Raw genomic sequence first — 13871 nt, 5'->3', positions numbered from 1 at the left:
CAGTTTAGACTGAATTACTGTGGTGATTTGAAGCCTTATTGTGTCATGTGGGGGAAGAAAGCTGATTTCTGTGTGCTGAATTTGTTACAGAGCCCAAATTTGTACTGTAGTTTAAGTCCAGTGTCAGTCCGTTTGAAACTAGAGTGAACTCAGTTTGAGGAAATGAGGCCGTCACAGTCAGTATCATGTGTCAGATCTCTTCTTGACATATACTCAGCCATACTTATATTTTTTATGGATTACTTATGGATTATTTATATATTATGGATTACTTATTATTAATAATTACTATTATGACTCAAATCAACTCATGCTCCATATTATAAATTGCCAGATTATGAATTTGGCTTCTTTTTGGTTCTTGGTTGTCCTCTCCTCTTATTTACAATGGATGTTCAGAGAGCATGCCAAAGTCAGCTGACCGCACTCACACTGTCTTCCTGTGTTTGGTGTGTGTGTGTGTGTGTGTGAGAGAGAGACAGAGACGTTATTTGTTTTATTTTATTCTATTTTTTTTTATGAGGACCAATAAGTTGCACTTGAAAAATACTTTCAGGTCTTTTTACACTCTTGGAAAGGTAGAGTCAGCAGGGGGGTTGGACCTTTCACAGGAATAGGATTATATCCAGCTGCTAATACTCTGTGACTTTTTCTTAATTCTTGCATGAGGATAGCCCGTAAACTTGGTTTTAAACTGGCGGCACTGCAGAAAATGACACATTACCTCTGTTTGGGGTCTCAGAGACCCCGGCTGTAAACCATGGCTGAATCCAATGGATTTTCGCAGGCTCTACATCTGTTACTTCTGTTTTATGTATTTTATCTTTTGCCCAGCAAATCCCAAATAATTCTATCTGAATTTCTGATATTGGACTAAATGACCTCAAACATGAGTAATCTCAGCATGTAGGGAAAACATACTGTACATTTCTTCTTGTGTGAATGATTTTTTTTTGACAAACAAAAGTAATATATATTTTCACGTGTAGCCCATATGTATAGAACATATAAAATATGAATATTTCCTTGTTTGGTATCATTACAATGCTTTCTGGTCATTTTTGAACCGTGTCATCTTCATCAAATGAGCAAGGCCAGCCCAGTTTCTAGTACGGTAATGGGAAGGATTCAGCTATAGGCTACTGGGCTTCAATAAAGTCAGAAAAAAAACAAAGAAGCTATAACTGTATGATTAAGAGTCAGCTGCAAACTGCATGTGTGTACTATGCAAATGAGCATCCACTTTTCAGAAGAGCTTGACGGCGGCCGCCGCGGCGCCGGACCTTGCCCGGGAGGATCGCCACTCCGGGATTACTCACCTTTGACCTCCAGCACTGTCAACATTAAGCAGCTCACGCTGAGATGCCAGTGCGACCAGATCCACCAGCGGCAACCGGTTTGTCACATGACTGGCGCGCGGCTCTGCCTGCCTCTGTTTCTATCTGTGTGTGTGTGTGTGTGTGTGTGTGCGTGCGCGCGCTTGTGTGCGTGCGTGTGTGTGTGTGTGCGGCTTTTATTTCCGTGTTCGCAGAGGGAGCGCTGAGCTGAATGAGTTTCCCCGGCCGCTGTGTGTGTCTGCCTTTCACGCCGCGAAACCGCGTCGCCGTACGGGGATCTGTCGGGCGGGCGGAGACTCACGCAATCGCATCGCGCGGACCCACGCCGCAGCAGGACCATGCTCACGCGGGTGAAATCGGCGGTGGCCAATTTTATGGGGGGTATGATGGCTGGCGGCGCCAACGGAGACCATCCCGGCGGCTCGGATCTGCCGCTGAAATTCCCGTACAGCAGACCGGAGTTCCTGGGGCTCTCGCCGGACGAGGTGGAGTGCTCGGCGGATCACATCGCGCGACCGATCCTCATACTGAAGGAGACCAAGCGGCTGCCGTGGTCCACCGGCTACGCTGAGTGAGTAAACCTGCGTGCGTCCATCTTTTCTCGCAGAGCACACACACACACACACACACACACACACACACACAGCATCCTTCAGAAGTGAGCGCGTCCTCCCTGGACCACTGGGATCACTCACCGGGGCGTAAACGCGAAACACCAGCCTCCTTTATGATTTCGTGTCACTGTGGCAGGCTTCATGTGTGGCCTGTGCTACATCGAAATTAAGGTGCAGCAGCTGGCCTCCCCCCCCGTTTATGCCCTCGGCGTGAAAGGCGACCTTACAATGTAAACATCACAGGATCCTATGGGGTTGCCAAGACCACAGCGCATAAAAATTACCTCTACCAAACAGATAAGGTCGCTATAATCCGGTGTCTATGGCCATATAGGAAGGCATTGCTTTTGTGATTGCATAGCGGATGCAAAGATACCATAAAGGAAGCTATAAAAAGGTCACTGAAAGCTTACAATTGGTGTAGACTCAATGCAAGATTGGAGATCATTGTGTTACCCTTGAGGCCAGGCTGGAAAGTTTTTCCCGCTTTGCCTGTTACCAGTGTGCATGGTCTGAAATTTCTCTTTTGATTTTTGTCCGGGTCCACATGTCTCTGGAAAGCCAGCAATGCCCGGATCTTATCCTGTTAGATGTATTGAATGGCCGGTTCGCAGTATTTGCTCAGTCAGTGTTTGCTTTGTCAGGCACTGCCTTTCCCCCTCCTACTTGAAACCGAGACCAGAATCGCAAATGGGCTTGAGATCATCTGTTGTATTATTGATATCACCTCAATCCACTTGGCTCCCTGCATCCTCCTGCCGAGGTGGTGATAAACCGGCTGTGTTGTATTTTAAATGGACATATTATAAACAGCATTTAGTGCAGCTGCTTGACTCATGAAAAGCTAACTTGTTACTTTTTAGCTGTGCCGTTGGTATGGGAGGGCAGCTGCAAAACAAAAACATGAGAAAATGCAGACTTGGTGAGATATTTTGACTAATTCTGAAAGCAACAAACAGGAGGGGAAGTATGGAATTACTTCATTTACATGCAGGTAAGAGCAGCATGCAAAGACCTGCACTACACAAACAAACCAGTTTACTTTTCATCACATGTAGTTTGCATGGACCTGTGACAGGACGCAGCTCAAAAATATGATAACGTCTTGTCGTCATCGTTGTCTCTCGCCCCGAGACCGAAGAGTTGCGGGCACCTCTACTCATGCGGGGCCCACATAAAGTACCTGGGTGGTTACTGAGGCTGCCTCATCACTACAGAGGGTCTCGGTTCATGCCTTGAGGCCACCCTAACTACACAGTGTGTGACACGGCGGTACCCTGAATTTATAAATTTGCAAATGAGGGTTAGTTTGTTTTTTGTTTTTGTTTTTTTCCCCCTGAAATGAAGTCTTTTCTTCATGCTTTTGATAGGCTGTTCTGAAAGTGCCTAGTTCCTTGAACTTAACTGTTGAACCGATGATGTTCGAAGTTCAGTAAGAACACAGTGTGCAGAAACTCCCCATATCTTTTTGCATCTAATGTTTCAACTTTAGCCATCCGGCCGTGAACCGAGTTTAGACGTGCAAACATTTATCGTCTCAAATGCGCCATGGTCGTCTGCTGGCATGCTTTTACTTCAGCACAACTTGACCAGCCCAGTCTCACTCCCTCGGGCAAAACAGGACGGAGTAACATTTTAGCCCCATAGAGATTTAGGGTGAAAGTAACACATTTGTTATTAATCGTTTTATCGTTTGCTTGTTTTATCTGGCCAACAGACTAAAAACTGAAAGAGTCTGTATGAGTCAATACTGAAAATGGTTGTCACTTCATTTTCGGATGATCAACTAATTGATTAATTTGCCGTTTCAGACATAAAGAGATCTATATGGTCTCTGCTTCTCGTAGACTGAAGAAATCCCAGGAAACTGGTGGATTCTCATACGCGCCCTTCTCTATGCTCTGTGCTCATCCTCATGCTAATCTGCCATGAAGAATGTTTCATCTGAAGACGGACAAGAGAGGATGATAAATCACTTCTGTGTTCAGAAACCATCACCCACTCATTTATGTTATAAAGTGGGTGGTGTAATATGAGTTAAAAAAAAAAATCCTTTCTTTTGGCTAGATATCGTGTTCATCACTTTTTATCATAATTATTGTTATTTTATGATTTGATGAAACACAGTTTTTATTTTTTTTTCTAAAAATCAACATGTTTAAACGGGATGTATAATTCTACGGCATCAGTTGAATAGCCCTACTTCATGAATAGACTCAATTCTGCTGCCTGGGAGTGTGTGTGTGTGTGTGTGTGTGTGTGTGTGTGTGTGTGTGTGTGTGTGTGTGTGTGTGTGTGTGTGTCTGTCCGTCTGTCTATATGTGCCAGCTTGGCGTAGCATCAGCCAGGACTCAGCCATACTGGGGATTTGTCAACAGCTGGCTGACCAGCAGGCTTTGTTGATGTGAGATCTCGCCGCCAGCGGTGAAAACCCGTGCCCATGATGTGATTCATACAGATCCACTGAGGAGGGTTAACAGGTTCAGATACCAATGGATCGCTCTGACAAAAAAAAAAAAAAAGATAGATACTTGTAGTGCATCTGAAGATTTGGTGGTTACAGCTGGCATTGTGAAGGGCTCTTATGCCTGATGCTATTATGAAGTTATTGCTTTTTAAAATTTTTACATAATGTACATAGTAGATGTAATGACAGTTATAGTGGATGCTTTGATTTACTTCTTCGCACCGAAGAAGACATAGCTTAAAGGGAAACAATAAGTTGAACACACTGAAGTATGTCTGTCCTGCCAGTTTTGGTAAATATCGCAATCACACCCTTTGTTATTTCTGAGCAGTTACTTCTTGCCCACTGCCATGCTAGTGACTCTAGGGGTGGCAATGTTGGACCATCGCTGGGTCCACCAATTTTGGTCCAGACAGAAATATCTCAACAACGATTGTAGGTATCGTGCAGATATTCATGGTCCCCAGAGAATGAAAACTATACTGACTATATTGATCCTGTGATCCTTTGATTGATCCATCTTCTCCCACCATAAGCTAGACATTTTTTTTTGTTTTTTTTGTAACATTTCAATGACTATTGGAGGGATTGCCCTGACATTTGGTAAAGACGTTCATGGTGCCCAGAGGATGAGTCCTGATTTCTTTGGTGAACCACTGGTTACGAGATGATTCGGCACAAAAGGTTGTAGAGACATTTGGGATTCCCGGATGATGCATCTAATGACTTTGGTGATTTCCCCTGACTTTTCCTCTAGCGCTTGTCAGTCAAACTTGAAGTTCCTTTAAGCATGGAAGCCTAAACATTTATACCGGCTAAACATCGTTGTAAGCATGTTAGCATACTGACATTAGCATTTAGCTCAATGCAACGCTGTGCCTTAGTACACTCTCAGAGCCACTCCCATGGCTGTAGACTCTGAGTCCTGTTTATACCTTTTGCATACATAGTAGATATAACATATAGTGTTTATGACGAGCCAACAGCAATACGAAATGGAAGTTTTGATTTTAATCTTTACATTAAAGGGAACATGGTTTGAAGAGAATCTCTGAGTTGGATTAGTTTGGTAAATTTCAGTAAATATTACTGTCACATTCAGATCTGAAAAACTTTTGCACTTTTTTTTGTTTTACACCTTGTTTCTTATTTGCTGTCTATTTGATTTCCACATTCTGAAATGTGTAAGATCAGGCAGGATGAACTGCACAGTCCCTCTCTGTGAGCAGGCCTCTCTGAACCTTTCAGAGTTATCCGGGGCTATTGTGTTGCTCCCGTTGGAGACAGGAAGAGCAGTTCTGCTTTATGAGGACGATTCTGATGCACTCTCTCTCTCTGAGTGGGTGCACTGTCAGGTCCAGTGAGCACAATCATTTAAATGGATCAGTGGGTATTGCTCACTCTCACTCGTGTCGCCCTTTCCTCTACAGCTCACGTACAGGCCTCACTTTTGCAGACAGGCTACATACACTGCAGCTGTTCTCTCCGGCACTGACCACTAATCACTCTCTGCTGTGTGCTCGGTTCACTGCTTGGGTGCAGTGCTGCCATGCTGCACGTTGCTTGGTGTTTTTAACAGTAGGAAGGTATGATGAGGGAAAATGCTCTTGATGTCACCTTCTGCGGCGTTTACACAGGTGTGCCCTCTCCAGGAAGTCTTTTCAGTTATGGACGGGTTCACCTTGTTGTGACCGTGTCCATTCGCAAAACCAAGAATGCAAAGGAATGTACACCCAGTGGCCTCTTTATTATGTACAACTGTACAAATTTATGCAATTCAATACAACAGCTCTGCCACAAATTCAACCTTTTTTTCAACATTTATAACGTTGGGTTTATGGTGATATTACAGACTTTTTTATTATTTAGGTCATTGTCAATAGTAGTGTTTATTTACTTTTTTTTTTTTTTTTCTTACTTATTTACATTTTGGAGGAAAACAGTGAAGGACATAAGAACAAATCAAAGCTGGCAGTTTGCATTAAACACAGTAGGCAGTACTCCTCCTGACCAGTGGTGGAATGATTATGCCAAAACCAATTCTTTTCTAAAGTGGCCTCTAGAGACGCTTCATTAAGAATTGTGAGAGCCCTTTTATCAATATGAGAGATCCAATTTTGATGATGGAGTAGAAAAAACATGGTCCAAACAGGCTTCCCCTTTTCTTAGCCCCTCCTCCGCTTTTTTCCTCTTCTCCAACTCCTCCGACTTGCTTGTTGGCAGAGGAAAGTAGCAGCACTGAGAGAGCAAAGAGCAAGTTGTGACAAGGCTTTTCCACAGACCCATAACCAACGACACATGCCCCTGCAACCTCAGCAGCCGCCCGATCAATACTTAATCAATATGCGTGTCTGTGAGCTAAACGCTAGTACCACCGCTGCGCATCGTATGTTTTGGCGACGGGTCAGCAGACATGTATGTGTTAGGGCATGTCATTGCTGTGCTTTATAGAAAGGCAGCAAGTTGGCACACTCAGTGTTGAAATCTGTGTTAAGGGAACAGAGACAAGTAGGTGGCAGCTCCAGTGTGTTTAACAGTGTGGAGTGAGTGTCGTTGAATGAATTCGGGGCATGCACGTTCAACGAGTCTTGTCAAGATAAAGAAGGGCTGACACAAGTTGTAAACTCTACAAACATGCCATAAATATGTATGTCGTCCTTCTGTTTTCCTTGGAGGGGTTTTCTTCAGTCTGGTCCTCTGTATTTTTAGCATTTTTCCATTTATAAAGGAGCTAAATGAAGTCAATTTTACACTCAACTGTGGAGTGGAAGCACACAAGCAGCACTTCATAGACACTGTACAAGGCTTCCCAGTGCTCAGTCACATGATGCAGCACATGTTCTTCTGTTGTTTCTGTTACATCAACACGGCACATCGCTCTGAGGCAGAAAGAGCATAATTCTGTTTCAGTTCATTGCCAGCTTTCCTTATCGTTTAGTTAAAATTAGTTACAATTGAACAAAATGTGTAATGCACCACCAAAATGACTTTTTAGGACTATCTTTATCATTATCTTAAATGATCTGTTTCTATTCCTTTTTTTTTTTTTTTTTTTTTTTAAAGTTGATTAAACACATAAAATGGGAACTGAGGGCTGCATGACTGGAGAAAGTCAGCTACGGGCACTGCAGTGATCCAATAGCTAACCTATAAAGCTATAATTACCCGTGTTTTGGGAACAGTGTGTTGGTAGTAGTCATAGCCTCCAGGTCAGTTTTTCCACAACTTTTGTATTGTTGTATGTGGGGCTACACATAATGACTATTTTCATTACAGATTAAGCTGCTTATTATTTTTGCAAAATAGCTAATTAATTGTTGATTCCATAAAATGTAAAAAATACTCATCAGATGGTCCCAAAGTCCAACATTTGTTGGACCCACAGTCCAAAAGCCCCAAACCCCTGACTAATTGTTTCACCACTATTTGTATTTGGAAGTATTTCAACATTATGTAAATTTCTAATATCATTATATCCCTAAAATGACCTGGAGGTTCCTGCTAACGTCTTTGGAACAAAACTTCACATCAAGTGTTACTGAGAAGGAAAATCTCAAACCCAAAGAAGCACCACTGTAGATTACAGCTCTGACAGGGTAATTAAGGTCATGCCAAGGTCTCAAATGTGAAGAAAGGAAATGAGGTAACCGAAAATGACAGGCCTGCTCTCGGATACAGCGCATGCCTCTGGGTCTGGACGGCTTTTCTTCTCGTATCAGAGATGAGAGGCTTGTAAGCTCAATTGTTGTTCATCTTGTGATCTCCCAGGGTCAAATGAACATCACTCCCTGCCTTGCTTTGGTCTCAAACACGCGTGTGGGTGCATGAAGTTCATGGCCTGTATTCATCGTATGAAGTTTGGGAAAGGAGTTACCCATTAACAGGACCTCACACACATAAGCTGTATATTTTTACATTACTGTTGATCATTTTTCAGAGTATACAATCGTTTCATGGACTGATATTAAAACCTTGTGGGAAAACTATACACTTGAGAGCTGGCAACTTTTTTGATGTAAGACACTAAATTCACAGTACCCATTTTATGATGGCCGTGCTCATTTACTGTTTACCTTCAGGGTTTGGGTTTCTAATAACATAGCCTGTGAGTGCAGTGATATTAGGGAAGCTGATTGGTGGAGCTTTTTTCCTTTTTCCTTCCATTACCCCACAGTAATAACATAATCAACAATTAATGTCAACTACATGTTCACTGTGATTCATTATCCATCTAAAGCAGGTCTCCAAGTTGATTTTAAAAGTGAACTGAAAGCAAATGCTTCCTGAAAGGTTGGACAGCTAAAATCATCTGGTGTGCTGTGGAAAATAGTCTGTAGTCGTGCACAATAAAACAGAAAAACTTGGTTTTAAATATGAGGTATTTTTCTAACTTAAAAAAATAAGCAACATCACAGGCATTTTCAAGGAAAATTAAGCAAACATCCCAACACCCTGAGTATAAAAGTTCATTCCAGATCTCGGAAATACTAGTTTGGCAGAAAAAAATATCTTAACTCAAGGTCCACTTACTATTTTTTTTTTCCTGTAGCTTTCAACCATATTTCATAGTCTTCATCAGTGAACGGGGTGTGCACAGTTGGCATGGAGGAATCCATACAGGTAATGACAACTGAGCCATCTCCATTACAACTTATGAATGGTATAAAGCCGGCAAAGCCACACATATGATCCTTTCGTATTTGAGATCACAGGGTTTCACTTTTAGGTGGAATTGAAACAATTTGTCATTCCCAGATCATATCGTGTCAACCTTCTGTGAGTCGAATTAAGTGCAGATGTGACTTAGTTCACTGTTAAGGTGCTGTTTTACAGACCAAAAAAATCAGTCCAAGTTTTTTACAAAATACAGCATGTGTAATGTGTATGTACACATCTGATATGTGCATTTTTCTGGGCTTTTACTGCATTTATGCTTGTTTGCAAAGTGCTGATGTAGGGCTGCAACCATCGGTTATTTACATTACAAGTTAATGTGTTGATTATTTGTTCTAATTAATGGAGTAATTGTTTATTCTATTAAATGTGAGAAAATGGTGAAAAAGACCTGTCACAGTTTCCCACAACTAGATTTTTCAACAAAAATCTACAATCCAATTTTCATGTCGCTTAAATAAATGTTCTCGTTTGAGAAACAGGAGCCAGTAAATGTTTGACTTTTGGTCCTGAGAAATGCCTGCAGTAATAAACAGATTTTAAAAATCGGTGCCAATTGATTTTCTCAGTCAGTGAACTTTACAGCACTATTCTAATGCAAAGTGAGCCTCCTGCCATGCTTCATATGCACGGTAGGTAATGAAGGGGACACACAGATATTCACAGTAATATCTGGGTAGCTGTCTGGGCAAATGAGGTGTTTCCTTTTAAAGCTGTCTCATTGACACACTATGGGAGTACGCTATTATTAGTTTTTAGGAATTGGTGAACAGCACATTGTGTAAGACACCAATTAAAATCAGTTTTACTGAGTGAAGGTCTGCCCAGTCGGTATCCTGTCAGTTTTACAACTCACAGTATTTTCTTAGCTGGAGACAGAGGATCTCTGCTCTGCTTGTTCATCCCCGTGACCAATCAGGATTATTTATATAGGATCCTCCATAGGGAAGCATCTGCCTCTCGCATCGCAGATGATTGAGAATAGCTTGACTCGATGTATATCTTAATGTATTTAAGCATACTAATTAATTTTAAATGGACTTTCTATATCATATGTTGACTGAAGAAGCATCTAAGTAACAAGTGACAGAATTTCCACAAAAATAGATATTTATATTTCCCATTTTGTTCCTGCCCCTTGCTAATTTAACCTTGTGTGCTCTAATTTCATAAGCTAATACATGCACAGTTTTAATAGGGCCACCGTAGACCTAACATCTCCTACGGTGTGGCTAAATTAAGAATGCCTAGAGTATTGTTCAGCAGTGTGTGCCTGTCCATGACTACAGCAGCTCGCAGCAGCAGTGCACCATCTGCCAGGTGTTGTATAATGCAGTATTTATGTGTCTCTCTGTCAACTGGCCTACATGCACGGGACTCAAATTGAAATGTATCTTTAAAGTTTGTGTGTCTGCTGACTTAAAGTCACCTAAACTCCCTTTGTTTATTGCAGGAAACTGCTGTCATCAAGGCAAACTGTGACACAGAAATTAAGATTTGAAGGGGTTTTATAGTCCTAAGAGTCAACAGCCGTGTATACAGTAGAGGCGTTGAGCAAGAATCCCCGCATCACTGTGTCATCCTCCAACAGATTAGTGTCTCACTAATAAGAAATGCAAAGAGGCGCAATCACCCTCTGAAAAGTTAAACCGAAGGCACAGCTGTTACTAAGTGTTTTTGTTTATGATAGAGGGGTGTACTTGAAGTGATGTGGGTGAAGATGACACCTTATCTCTTGGAAATAGTTCCTCATCCTGCAGGCTTTGTTAGGAGTTTTTGTGTAACATTAAATTAAATTAAATGTCTGTGTGTGTGTGTGTGTGTGTGTGTATATATGTGTATATATATATATATATAATCTATCTATCTATCTAATATAAATACACAGGTATTTGAACCCTTCACTAATATTTGGTTGCAGAACCTTTGGCAACAATGGCAGCCTCTAAACATTTCTTGTAGCCATCTAGAAGCTTCTTGCACCTGTCTGCTGGTAGTTCCTGCCACTCTTCCATTGCTATGTTTTCAAGCTCTTTTAAGTTTACAGGAGTCCTTTTTGCGATGGCAGATTTAAGCTCTCTCCAAAGGTCTTCAATGGGATTTAGGTCAGGACTCATTGCTGGCCAGTTTAAAACGGTCCATCGTTTCCTTTTCCACCATTCTTTTCTGCTGGTGGATGTTTGGTTTGAGTCGTTGTCCTGCTAAAAGACCCAAAACCTTCACCTCAAACCTAGTTTTCTGACACAGGGTAACACATTTCGCTCTAAAATGCCTTGGTAATCTCCTGATTTCATCGTTCCTTTGATACATTCAATGCCTCCAGCACCAGAGGCAGCAAAACAGCCCCACAGTATGATAAAACCTACACCATGTTTTACTGTAGGGATGTTGTTCTTTTCCTTATGGGCTTCATTCTGTCGCCTATAAACAAACTAATGCATTGCATTCCCAGCCCCTTTTTATGTAGTAAAACCATCATTAATTGGTTAATTCAGGTCATGTGAACACTGAAAATTAAGCACAGGTTAGTCTTAGTTGTTTTTTATTTAGCTCGAGGAAGTAATTTAAATTCATCAAGATATTATATTAATATATTTTATGTCTCTTTATTTTTTTTATTTTACTATTTGAAAGCATTTTTTTGTTGTTGATGTTCAGTAACTTAGGACATTTTATTAAATATTTTGATTATACAAAATTGGTTAATCTGCATTTCTTTCTGAAGATATTCTAAATTCTGTGCTTAAAATTCAGGGGTGCCAATAATTTCATCCAGGACTGTATATCACCAATAGCACACACATCATTCCTGCTGACGTTTTTGAAGGTGTTGTAATGTATACGGCTTTTTAATATCACAGCTCCAGTTTCTTTAATATTTTATTTTTATTTTTTACTTAATCCATTCAAATAGTTTTTATTATTTCCTCATCTCTTATCTTAAATGTCACGTTAAGATGAAGCATGGCTTAAATCCACTCTTTTTGTGTCTCGTCATCTCCTCTCTGTCTAGGGTGATCAATGCAGGAAAGAGCACATTAAATGAGGACCAGGCCTGCTGTGAAGTGCTGGTGGTGAAAAGGAGGCCAGCAGGAAGCTGCACTTCCAACCGGACCCCCTTGACCCGCAGGAGGTCTTCCCTGCCTAATGGAGAGGGCCTGGGCCTCCGGGAGAGCCTGGTGAGTCAAACTGACGGGTCTGGTTCCATCAGGACATATTCAATTTTTCCACCATATCCACTGTACCAAGTTAAGCCACCAAGTCCAACAAGTCCACCAACAAGTCATGTTAATCTTTAATTTCTTATAGTTTTAGAAAATTTAAACAAGAACTTACAAGAACAAAGAAGAACTGAATTCTATATTTCAGTTCAAGAACTTAAAAAAAATGTACACTCTTTTCCTAAAGCAAGCGGTTGAGCCATCTTTTTGATAAAATGCTAATACATTTTAGCTTTCATTCAGTTGTAAAATCCAAGGAAATGATCAGAGTGAATGTAGTCCTCGAATGTCCCCGGGGCCTGTTGTTTGCGACCCACTGTCCCCTCATCCTGTCCCATCAGCGGCTTATTGGGGCATACAGCCTCCTTTACACACCACAGTGGCCTTCAATAGCTCTTGACAGCCACTGACATGGGAAGGCAAATGAGGGAGCATTGACTAACAGAAACACACGAAGAGGACATCAAGTTAACCTTTTGTGCTTCCGTAAGTATAGCATGTCGTGTATAAAGAGTGCGTCATTATGAAATGTAAACTCACCGCTGTTTGTCTTTATAGGGCAGTGTACTACATTTATAAGACATATTGACACGCTTAATTCAGCTCCTGACAGTGGTGGCTCTGTCACTATTTTGCTACAACGCTGAAAAAACATTTCATCCACCACACACTGATATTTATCTCTTGTGTTTTACTGTGTCTTACTGATTTGACATGCACACTTATTTCTGTATTTCCTCGTCGTACAGTTCTTTTAAAGCCCCTTGTAATTTAATTTCCAAAGGCAATATACCTTTGGAAATCTATTTAAAGTAACACTGCTGCCCACCAGTACTTTACTCGGGCCCACCTAGAGCCTACAGCAAACTCATGCAAGTACCTCATGACTCACTACTGCAGTGATAGGCTACTAGACCAACAGGAGTGGTGTTGAGCCTTTCTGGTGCTTTTTGCCTCCTTTATAGGCTCATGTTGTAGACCAGCATGCACTATATTTAGGAAAGCACAGTTTTAGTGTGTGCAGAAATATGTGCAAGCCATGATTTACACTCAGTGACCTGAAAAATGCAGTACAAACCCTGCCCATGCCGAAGGAGTCAGCCCTTCCCTTTTTCACTTTACACAGTACAATGAGATGTATGCAGCTCCAAGCAACTTCATGTCTATGCTTGCATTATACATGAATTAATTACTAAGAGGGGAGTTTAATTGGTGTCTAACAGACTTTGAAAAAGCATGACCACTGGTTCAAGGAGGGCGGAAGATCATAGAGTTGCTGCACTTTTTGAAGTCGGCAAACTCAAAGGCATGTGATGAATGAACCAGATCACAGGAGACTTTGTCTACACATTTTGTGGGAGGAGGCGCTTTGTAGATGGACACACAAGGACAGTGTCCGGCTTTGGAACCTACGGTGCTTCATGCCGGGTCTGTTAAAATGTGTAGATTGAGGCGTTGATGCCTGAGGACACATTAACATCATAGTAGAACAAGTTCGTCCATTCATGGATATCTTGCGCCCGCAAGAGCAAGTGTATGTTCAGATCAGGAGATGTCA

At 41.5% G+C, this 13871-nt stretch overlaps 1 protein-coding gene across 1 annotated transcript in view; it reads left to right on the top strand.

Moving 5' to 3' along the window:
* The first annotated feature begins 1675 nt into the window (after positions 1–1675).
* ppm1h (protein phosphatase, Mg2+/Mn2+ dependent, 1H) overlaps positions 1676–13871 on the top strand; it is a 34923-nt gene continuing 22727 nt past the window's right edge. The window contains exons 1-2 of the mRNA XM_040133918.1: positions 1676–1908; positions 12106–12271. Of these exons, the coding sequence (XP_039989852.1) occupies positions 1676–1908; positions 12106–12271 (399 nt within the window). The remainder of the gene's footprint in view (positions 1909–12105; positions 12272–13871) is intronic.

The sequence above is a fragment of the Xiphias gladius genome, chromosome 8 (genome assembly GCF_016859285.1).
Source record: "Xiphias gladius isolate SHS-SW01 ecotype Sanya breed wild chromosome 8, ASM1685928v1, whole genome shotgun sequence".
NCBI lineage: Eukaryota > Metazoa > Chordata > Actinopteri > Istiophoriformes > Xiphiidae > Xiphias > Xiphias gladius.
Note: the sequence above shows the minus strand (reverse complement) of the source record. Positions and strands in the feature narration are given on the sequence as shown.